General features: G+C 43.4%; 1 protein-coding gene across 1 annotated transcript; it reads left to right on the top strand.

The window, feature by feature from the left end:
• Nucleotides 1–5,959: 5,959 nt before the first annotated feature.
• On the top strand, nucleotides 5,960–10,297 carry LOC111537413 (keratin, type I cuticular Ha3-II; the record flags this gene model as incomplete). Its single annotated transcript, XM_026450272.2, has 4 exons — nucleotides 5,960–6,364; nucleotides 7,798–7,880; nucleotides 9,182–9,338; nucleotides 10,235–10,297. Coding segments are annotated over exons 1-4 (651 nt in total), but the record flags the coding sequence as incomplete, so codon positions are not given.
• Between the last annotated feature and the right edge of the window lie 5 nt (nucleotides 10,298–10,302).

Raw genomic sequence — 10,302 nt, 5'->3', positions numbered from 1 at the left:
AAAAAAAAAAAAAAAAAAAAAAAAAAAAAAAAAAAAAAAAAAAGAAGAGGGAAACTTTTCTTGAGCATGAACTTTGCCTGGAGGAGTTATGAGGTTTGTTTAGAAACTGACAACCCAATTCCCAGCCTAGAACAGAGGGTAAGTGTGGTAATAGGAGATGAAACTGCAAGGTAGTTAGGTAGGAGCATGTTTGGCAGTGCTCTGAATGATTATGCATGAAATTTTCTTGTAAGGGAGTTTGCCATATGATGTATCTGGCTGCTGTGTACAGATTGGGTTGTGAGGAGTCCTAGAAGCTGGATGAAATAGAAGGAAGATCAATTAGTAGGTGAGAGACAATAAGGACTGAGATAAGTGGACGTGAGTGAGGCAGAAGAGGGGTAGATTTTAGAGGCAAGGCTTAAATATGGAAGCTGAGTAGAGGTAGAGGAACAATGGAAAGAGAAGGAAGGAAACTAGTACTGATCACACACTGTATTAGTCAGGGTTGTCCAGAGAAACAGAAACAGTAGGCTATATATAGATACACAGAAAAAGATTTATTATGAGGAATTAGCTCATGTGATTATGGAGGCTGAGAAGTCCCATAATCTGCTGTCTTCAAGGTGGAGGCCCGGGAAAGCCAGTGGTATAGTTCTAATCCAAACCCAAAGGACTGAGAATCAGGAAGGCTGATGGTGTGAGTCCTGGTTTGAGACTGAAGCCTCAAGAACTGGAAGCATTGATGTTAGAGGGCAGGAGAAGATGGATGTCCCAGCTCAGCTCCATTCTCACTGGGAGTGCAGGACTGAGTGTAAGAGAAACAGTGACGGCTCTGGAGAGGGTTTGTGGAACTAGCCCGAGTTCCATTTTGAGGTGTCTGTATCTGTCTTTGCTCAGCATAGCTTACTACTGATCTGGCCTATTCTCCAGACCCTCTCCTGCTTCTCCCTTAAGGGTCAGTAAGAGAAATAATTTGCCTTTCTTCTGCCTTTTGGTTCTATTTGACTACCCACATTGGAGGACACCTGCCCACACTGGTGAGAGTGATCTTTACTCACTCTTCTGATTCAAATGCTGATCTCTTTTAGAAACATCTTCACAGACATACCCAGAAATAATGTTTTACCAGCTGTCTGGGCATCCCTTGGCCCAGTCAAGTTCATACATTAAATTAACCATTACAAACACCTACTATGGGTCTGAAGATTTTCAGCCTGAGAAAATGAAACAACAATGAGTCTCCATTGGAGAGACCTAGAGAAGAATGACTAGATATGAGGGAGATGTCAAAGAGCTGGGTAAATAAAGATGATAATTAGAGCTATAGAAATTGTTAAGACTGTCCAATGGAGGCTAGCAGGGTATAGAAGAACCTTGAGGAGCAGTGATAGAAACCATAGAGTTGACCTGGGGCTCTCCAAAGTCCTTGATGTGAGGTTCAGCCTTGCTTTTGCCAGATCTTGAGGACAGAGATGACATCTGTTTATAAGCAGTTTGAGAGGGAAGTGGAGAAGCACCTTAAATGACATAGAAGTCAAAAGAAGTTGGAGCTTTAATGAAAGAGTTATCAGTAGCATCCAGGGCAAGGACGGTGAGAACCAGACAAATCTACTGTTAAAGCAACGGGGAGACTCCTGGTGACTAAAAAGAGAACAGGGTCTGTGGGATGCTGAGGGAAGAAGCTGTATTTCCATGTTTTTTCATGTCTGTCTGAAATCACCAACGTGATAGTGAGCGTAATGCAAAAGTTCAACACAACACATTTGTACTCAGCTGACTTTGCTTTATCTTCTGTGTACTGTCAAAAGGTCTTAGCATCTACCCTCTCCCCTGATCTGCAGAGCAGGATACATATATAGGTTTTCATTCCATCTCTGAGTGGGCCCTGGATCCAACTTTCTCAGGAAGACTAGCACCATTAAATTACATTGTCTTGGATTGTGTCATGCTCTTGTCTATTCTAGACTGAGTTGATAGTCTAGAGTAGTCAAAAACATGGCATAGATCTCGTGGGAGCTGAATTATGAGAACACATGGACACAGAGAGGGGAACAACACACACTGGGGCCTTTTGAAGGGCAGAAGGTGGGAGGAGGGAGAGGATAAGGAAAAATGACTAATGGGTACTAGGCTTAATACCTGGGTGATGAAATAATCTGTAGAACAAACTCTCATGACACAAGTTTATCTATGTAACAAATCTGCCCTTGTATCCCTGAATTTGAAATAAAAGTTAAAAAGACACATAGCATCGATGAACTTTATATTTTTCTGACTTGGCTTGGTCCCTGAAGACTCCAAGACTCCATTCCCTTTGGGAGTCCAGGACTGAGTGTAAGAGAAACAATGGTGGCTCTGGAGAGGGTTTGTGGAACTAGCTCCTGAGTTCTGTTTTGAGGTGTTTGTATCTGTTTTTGCTCAGCCTAGTTTACTGCTGACCTGGCTCATTCTTCAGCCACTCTCCTGCTTGTCCCTTATTAGAAGCCCCGTTGAACAGGGCCAAACCTGTTTGCTTAGCTCCTGAATTACCCCTTCAATTTCTCCTCTCAATGTGCTGAGGCCGGAGGATTGCATAAACTGGCAACAGTTGCCTTTATGGAACAGTTTGTGGAAGCCCTATCTTCTGCTCTTCTAGGAAACTCTAATGGACTGGCCCAAAACCATGGGCTGGGGTTGGTATTGGACAATGTTTCTGTTTTTCTAATTTCCCTCTGGGATCCCTCTTTGGCAAGAAGTCCCTCTTCTTGCTCTGTGTGCATGCAGTGATACAGCTCCTGGCCTCTCCTTCTCATTTGTACACATTAAAACATAATTAATTTTCAAGTAGCCCAGTGTTACTTTGTATTTCTAAAAGAATGCATTTTACATTTCTCATGGTGAGAATTTCAAGCACCAAAGCCTGGACATTGGAGAAGATAGCTTTGGGAAGAAGGAGGAAGGCCTCCTAATGCCTTTGAAGTTCCACAACAAGGAAGGTGGCCTCCGTAGAAGACCTGTCCTATGTCCACTCCATGGTTAAGCATTGCTGGTAGGTTTTCGTGTACTCTCTTCTACGGAAATAGCCTGGGCTTCCATAATAAATAGCATCCTTAAACCTCAACTGCAATTTGCTCACATCTTAAGACCAGAAGCCTCAATCACAGCATCTGCCGCAATTACATGGGCATGTATAAAACCTTTCGGTTTGTTAGGATTTGATTTGCTCATCGTGTTTAATGAAGGGCCATTGAACAGAGACAATAGCATCACCCACGTAAAGGCAAGAATTCGCAGTACACAGCAAGTGGAGTAAGTAAAAAGCAATTGCCTTCCAGACTTTGTGAGAAGCTAATTGAAACTTCGCTGTTTTCTCAAGAGACCCAAGTTCTTCCAACTATTAGTATACAATGGCCAAGTAGCTGTGCAGAAATCACAGTTACTTCTACTTAAGATGTGGGAATAGTTGTGTTTTCCAAACTCTGACCTCCACTTTTAAAGACACAAGGATACTTATCTCTGGATTATTCCACTGTGACTGAGGTAGAAGCTATAGTAATGACTATAGGGATCCCCATGGACATATTTACTAGTCTGTGACACACTATTCCTTTCCTTTTCTTTAAAAAGTGCCGTTGTCAGATTTTTCTCTTTTGAAGCTTGGGGCATAGAAGAAGAAGAAAAGAACACAAGATAATTAGAGAAAAGCTAATGAATTCAGCTATTTGCTTTATATTATTTGATTTCATCCAATAGGACTTTAATCGGCCTGGTACTGATTTTAAACGAATATGCCCATGCCACATCTCACTGATAGTGGAATCATTTTAAAGGTAGAGAGTCAGACGAGGCACGGTGGCTCACTCCTGTAATCCCAACATTTTGGGAGGCTGAGGCGGGTGGATCACCTGAGATCAGGAGATTGAGACCAGCCTGGGCAACATTGGGAAACCTGTCTCTACTAAAAATACAAAAATTAGGCAGACACATTACAGGGGGTATGTGCCTGTAATCCCAGCTACTAGGGAGGGTGAGATAGGAGAATCGCTTGAACCTGGGAGGTGGAGATTGCAGTGAGCCAAGATTGCACCACTGCACTGTAGCCTGGGCAATAGAGCAGCAGAGTGAGACTCCGTCTCAAAAAAAAAAAACAAATAAAATAAAAATAAAAATAAAAAAGTAGAGATTCGGGCAGGAGGGGCGGAAAGTTGTGGATTGTGATTGTAGAGGAGGATATCAGTACCTTCAGTGCATTCACCCTGGAAGACCACATGTTTGCCCCAAAGCTGCTGTCCTTTATAAAAGCATATTTGAAACTTCTCCTTGGAAATGACTTCCAGAGTCACCCAAGAAAATGCACATTATTATTTTGCAGTCACAACGTGTTTCTGACCCATTAAAGATGCTATGCAGCTTGGTTATTCACCCTATGCACTAGGTGTGGTTTCAAATGACATCTGGCTGGTTCCAAAAATAAACACATCCTTAAAAGATGAAGATTGGCCTTCAATGAGGATAACCAAAAGAATGTGTCCCAGGCTGTGAGGGCAAGTTTGAAGGAAGGGTGATGTGAGAAATGGCAGATCTCCTGTAGGAAAAGAATTCTTGTATGGCAAGACTTAATATGTGGCTTCCAAAAGGAACAACTTGGAGTAGTATCTTTCAGAATTTGAGCACTGATAGATTAAACATAAAATCCTCGTATTTCCTAGCTTCATCTGGAACACATGAGAGCAGAGCATCTGCTTGCCAAAATGTGCCAATGGTCATAAAATGCCACTTCACGCACATGACATAGTGGTGGCTTTGCAGGGCCATTTACTTTGGAGAACTAGGCTTGGATATTTCTCCATCAGATCAACCAAGGGTTTCCTTTTTTTTTTTTTTTCAAGCTTCTAGTAGGTACAATGCATTTTCACTTAGTAAACTTCCTTCCATCAGCATAGAAGTGACTTTTGGTTCTTTAATAAATAAAAAACCGGCTTGTTATTTTGTGGCCCATTCTAATTTAGGATATTGTCAGCACTGATTGAGTTCAGTGGAGCTCAGTCTGTATTTCTGCAATATTGCATCTCAGTACTGAAAAGATTGGAAGAGAGAGACATGCAATATGACAGAGAGAGTGTGGACATTGGAATTACAGAGATCTGTTTTGAATCCGGGCTCCGTCACGTAGGAGCTCTGTGACCTTGGGAGACCTCTTAGAGGCTTGGTGTCCTTATCTACAAACCCTTGCAGCATTTTGAGAGGACTGAAGGGGCTGGTGCATATGAGGTGTCTGGCACAGTGCCTGGCGCACAGTGGAGACTCAGCAAGCAGGACCAATCACCAGTGACAGAGTCACACTGTGCACGGGCATGCATTACAGTGCTTCATGCAGAGTAGGTGCTCCCAAAATTTTAGTTTTCTTAATGTTCTTGTGAACACTGAATACTAGTAGAAACAGAGGTGGGTGGCTTCCTGCAGTCCCACAGGAAGAGGGTAGAGTTGCCTCCATCTGTCTGGATGGAACTGCAAAGGGACCCTGAGCCAATGGCCTTATAAGTCGGCTTCCAGGATTCCCTATCACATAGTCTAGTTTCTAGATGGGTTTCCTCACATGGCTTTTCTCACAGAGTCTTAATTGAATACGAACTGCACGAGACACAAGCCTTTCCTCATTTAGGAGAAAGAGGCACAGACGTGCCCCCTACTCTGGGGACAGGGCCCAGCTGTCACTCTAGCTCAATGTCCCATGGATGAGTGCTGCTGTGGGCAAGGTTGGTCACTTTGAAGCCAAACCATGAAGCTCTTACTTAACCAATCAGCATGTTTTGTGAGGAGTCCTGACTTAGCAAGAAGCCAGAGTAAAACATTTTATGAGGTATAGGACTCAGGTGAAGTGGCTAAATAACAAATGGAAAAATCAGCAAAGGAGGTAAAAAGGGGGAATGCTTGACACGGTTGCCACACCCACTGTTGACAGAATATAAAGCCCTGGAGGGGACCAGGGCTTATCCCAGGGAAAAGGAATCAGGTATCGAAACTGACTTCCAGAGCTCCACTGCCTCCCTGCACCATGCCCTACAACTTCTGCCTGCCCAGCCTGAGCTGCCGCACCAGCTGCTCCTCCCGGCCCTGCGTGCCCCCCAGCTGCCACGGCTGCACCCTACCTGGGGCCTGCAACATCCCTGCCAATGTGAGCAACTGCAACTGGTTCTGCGAGGGCTCCTTCAATGGCAGCGAGAAGGAGACCATGCAGTTCCTGAACGACCGCCTGGCCAGCTACCTGGAGAAGGTGCGTCAGCTGGAGCGGGAAAACGCGGAGCTGGAGAACCTCATCCGGGAGCGGTCGCAGCAGCAGGAGCCCTTGCTGTGCCCCAGCTACCAGTCCTACTTCAAGACCATTGAGGAGCTTCAGCAGAAGGTGAGGAGGTGGGCCCCACACTGCCAGCTTAATGAACTACTTATCTATATTTAACATACTAACCTGTGAATGGATCTAAGTCTGTTCACAGTAATGCTGAGAATGGTAAAGACATAGATTCACTGGCTTAGGTATGACATCAAGTAGTCTTAGAAAATCTGTTGTAGAACCACAAGAGAAGGATGCAGGCTGGTGTTAGAGTGAAGCGTTAGACCAAAATCCGTCATAACAATCTTATATGGCTTCTTACTCCAAACCAGAATATCTGATTTTTTGGTTTGATTATGATATCCTGGTTTTGTTTTCAGAGCATTATAGCATTTTAAAAAAGTATGCACCTGATTTCTTTTCTATGCTAAGAATTTCCTAAGTAAATCTCCAAATATTTAAAGCCTTTCAAAGCTGCAGCAAAAGATAGCGTTTATGGCAACACAAGAGAGTCGTTGACTCCAGCAGGATCTACAGACATATGGACCATCCTCTAGAGCAGCCATGCATACAGATAACAATATGGGGCCATCCATTCTGGAGGAGAAGTGGATATAAGTAAAGAGTCCACAGAGAATTGGGACTGAATACCTGGTGTAGGTTAGGGAGGGATCCCAGAAGAGGCAATATCTGAGTAGGGTTTGAAGGATGAGTGGGAGTTTATATCCAATTGTACAAGCCCTTGATTCTTGGAGGGAATTGACTGTCCACTGTTCTGTAGATCTGGAAAAGTAGACGCCAGGAAAGGGTTGTGCTATTTGAATATCGTTCATTTATTTACCCAGAGTTGGAGAGTATTAGGCACAGTGCTGGGATGGGGGATAATATACTGAGTAAGATGGTCTCTTTCCTTCAGGAGCTCACAGTCTAACAGGGCAGATAGATGTGGAAACAAAATGATCACACAAAGGTCATAAGAAGTGTTATCGATTAAGTATGTAGGTTACACAAGGGGTCCTGCTAGTGGGTGAGGGCATTCTGGGTAGAGCAAGAAACTTTTTGCAAAGGCATGAACAAGGGCAATATGAGGGGAGAGTGGAGAGAAGTCAGCAGGTGGAACAAAGTTGGTATGAGTGTGGGATAACCAACTTGTTCTGGCTTGCCTGGGACTTTTCCCCATTTTAGCATCCCAGGAACCCCTCAGTCCTGAGTAAACTGGGATGATTGGTCACCCCACCCTTGGGTGACCCTTGGATGCCCAGTAACCTCAATTATTGCAGGAAGTTGGAAGCAGATAAGAATAAAATTCATGATGAATTCACATTGGTTGTCCTGGTTTTGAAATGGTCAGTTTTATGATCAAATCCTCCTTTTATCCCAGAGCTGAAAATCTGGAAGGACTCAAAGCTATTTGGGAGGAATGTGGCTGAAAGAAAATAGCATTTCACTTTAAGGCACAAGGCATTTCTTGGTATAACCCATTTCATGATTAATCCTATCCCCAGATCCTGTGCAGCAAGTCTGAGAATGCCAGGCTGGTGGTGCAGATCGACAATGCCAAGCTGGCTGCAGATGACTTCAGAACCAAGTAAGATATTCCTAACCATCAGAGTGGTCTCATAATGGACAGGCTGAATTGCAAAGTGATGAGCTCCCTATCCTGGAAGTGTGGAAGCAGAAATTTCTGGGTGATATTGGGAGGATTCTTGTATTGGGTTAGAATTAGGTTAAATGTCAAAGCCTCTTCAATAGGTGCTCAGATTCTGTGTTTTAAGTTTTTTTGTTTGTTTGTTTGTTTGTTTTTGAGATGGAGTCTCCCTCTCTCATCCAGGCTGGAGTGCAGTGATACGATCTTGGCTCACTGCAACCTCCGTGTCCCGGGTTCAAGCGATTCTCCTGCCTCAGCCTTCCTAGTAGCTGGGATTACAGGCATGTGCCACTAGGCCCAGCCAATTTTTGTAGTTTTAGTGGAGATGGGGTTTTACCATGTTAGCCAGGCTGGTCTTGAACTCCTGACCTCAAGTGATCCACCTACTTCAGCCTCCCAAAGTGCTGGGATTACAGGCATGAGCCACTGTGCGCAGCCCTGTGCTTTAAGTTTGATTGTAAGACAACATCCGTTCTTACTCCTTTTCAACCCAATGTCTGGACTAAGTTTAAAAGTGATTTTCACATTGATCTCTTTGTATACGTTAGTCACTGTCAACCCACCAAAAAGAAGTTATTAAACCACAAAAACAGGAGGCAAAATCCATTTCCTTTCAGAGAATCAATAAATACTTTTAGGTATGACCATTATTACAATCATGAGAATCCTTTGCATTTTCCTGGAATCTTACAGTTTACAATATAATTTTACCTATATCATCTTCAGTCCAACCCTGGGAGGTGTTAGTTTTGTCTTCATTTTACAGTTGAGGAAATCAAGGCTCAGAGAGATTAAAGTATCTATCTACAGTCATTCAATGACAAGACTGGCTCTAACTGACTCTGAATTCAGTGTTTCTTCCACAACACTAAACTGCTTCTTGGTGAGGCTGGAAAGGATGGCAGGACAACCTGGAGCAGGCTTACGTAGAGCGCTGATTCACTTGAGATGGCAAAAACAGCAGGGCTTAGTTGATAGCAACTTGTAAACGAGATTTTTAGAACAAACGTAGTTCATGTTAGACTAAACTATCCACAGGCATCCCACCAATACCTTTTATGTGTGTCTCGGTGACAAAATAGGCCTTCTCACTTAGTACAGGAGTATTTTCTCCCTTAATTTTTTTTAAATTCAAAATATTTCAAAATATAATAAAATTGACTAAGTCAGCCAAGTAAAGCCTGGGAAGCAAAGACTTTTTTTTTTTTTTGACCTCTTTTGACCTCTGGCTGTGTGTGCAGGTACCAGACGGAGCTGTCCCTGCGGCAGCTGGTGGAGTCTGACATCAACAGCCTGCGCAGGATTCTGGATGAGCTGACCCTGTGCAGGTCTGACCTGGAGGCCCAGGTGGAGTCCCTGAAGGAGGAGCTGCTGTCCCTCAAGCAGAACCATGAGCAGGTAAGAGTCCTAGCCCCCAATATCCCAATACTGAGAGCTCTGTGATCCCCCTGAATAGGATAAGGTAGGTCTTGATTTGCTAAGCACCCTAGACCTAACAACATTTTGCTGGTTGCTCAAAACGTACTTCGGGACTTGTTGGGGAATGAGTGACAGCTTCCCTTTTTTACATAAAGGAGTGTAGTAAGCTGACCTATTGCCCCTTGGGACCCAGACATGTATGGCTGAAAGATCACACAAATATCTTTAAACTACTGTCTACTGTTTGATGCTATCTATTAGCTTCTGAAGAGGTGCCATGTTAAAGATCGAGACTGGAAGGAGATAGAAAATATTCTTATACTCCGTTTCATCTAGATAACTAGAACTCAAGCTGGATGAATGGATGGATGGATGAACTGAGCGATGGGAAAAACGGAAGAAATGAAATAATTCAAATAATGGTTGATTCAGATCTCATGGCTGAATGCAATACAGGAAATCAGATGCATTTCTCAAACATTAGATGTTTTGATGATGAAAACATGTGTCATACTCTAGTAGTATCCCATGAAATAAATAGGAGGAACGAAACCTGGTTTCTCTATATTTAAGTAGCAACAATTGTAAGCCAATTGTCATGCCAGGCTTATCACTGAGCAAAGGGGAAATAAGAAAGAAATGATAGAATCTTGGATTGGGTAGAAATATTAGCAATCATTTAATGAAGCAGCCTTATCATACAGATGAGGGAAGGGATTCAGAGAAGAGGCCAGAATCTCCAGAGGTGGCAGCTGGGCTTCAACTCATGTTTCCTAAGTTGCAATGCAATCCTCTTCCCATTATATTGAACTGCCTCAAAGAGGTTATTGATAGACTTCTTTCTGTAGGTTTATTTCTTCCCTTTTCTCCATTAGGAAGTCAACACCTTGCGCTGCCAGCTTGGAGACCGCCTCAACGTAGAGGTGGACGCTGCCCCTGCTGT

This window comes from Piliocolobus tephrosceles, unplaced genomic scaffold (assembly GCF_002776525.5).
Source record: "Piliocolobus tephrosceles isolate RC106 unplaced genomic scaffold, ASM277652v3 unscaffolded_16490, whole genome shotgun sequence".
In the NCBI taxonomy this organism is placed as follows: Eukaryota; Metazoa; Chordata; class Mammalia; order Primates; family Cercopithecidae; genus Piliocolobus; species Piliocolobus tephrosceles.
Note: the sequence above shows the minus strand (reverse complement) of the source record. Positions and strands in the feature narration are given on the sequence as shown.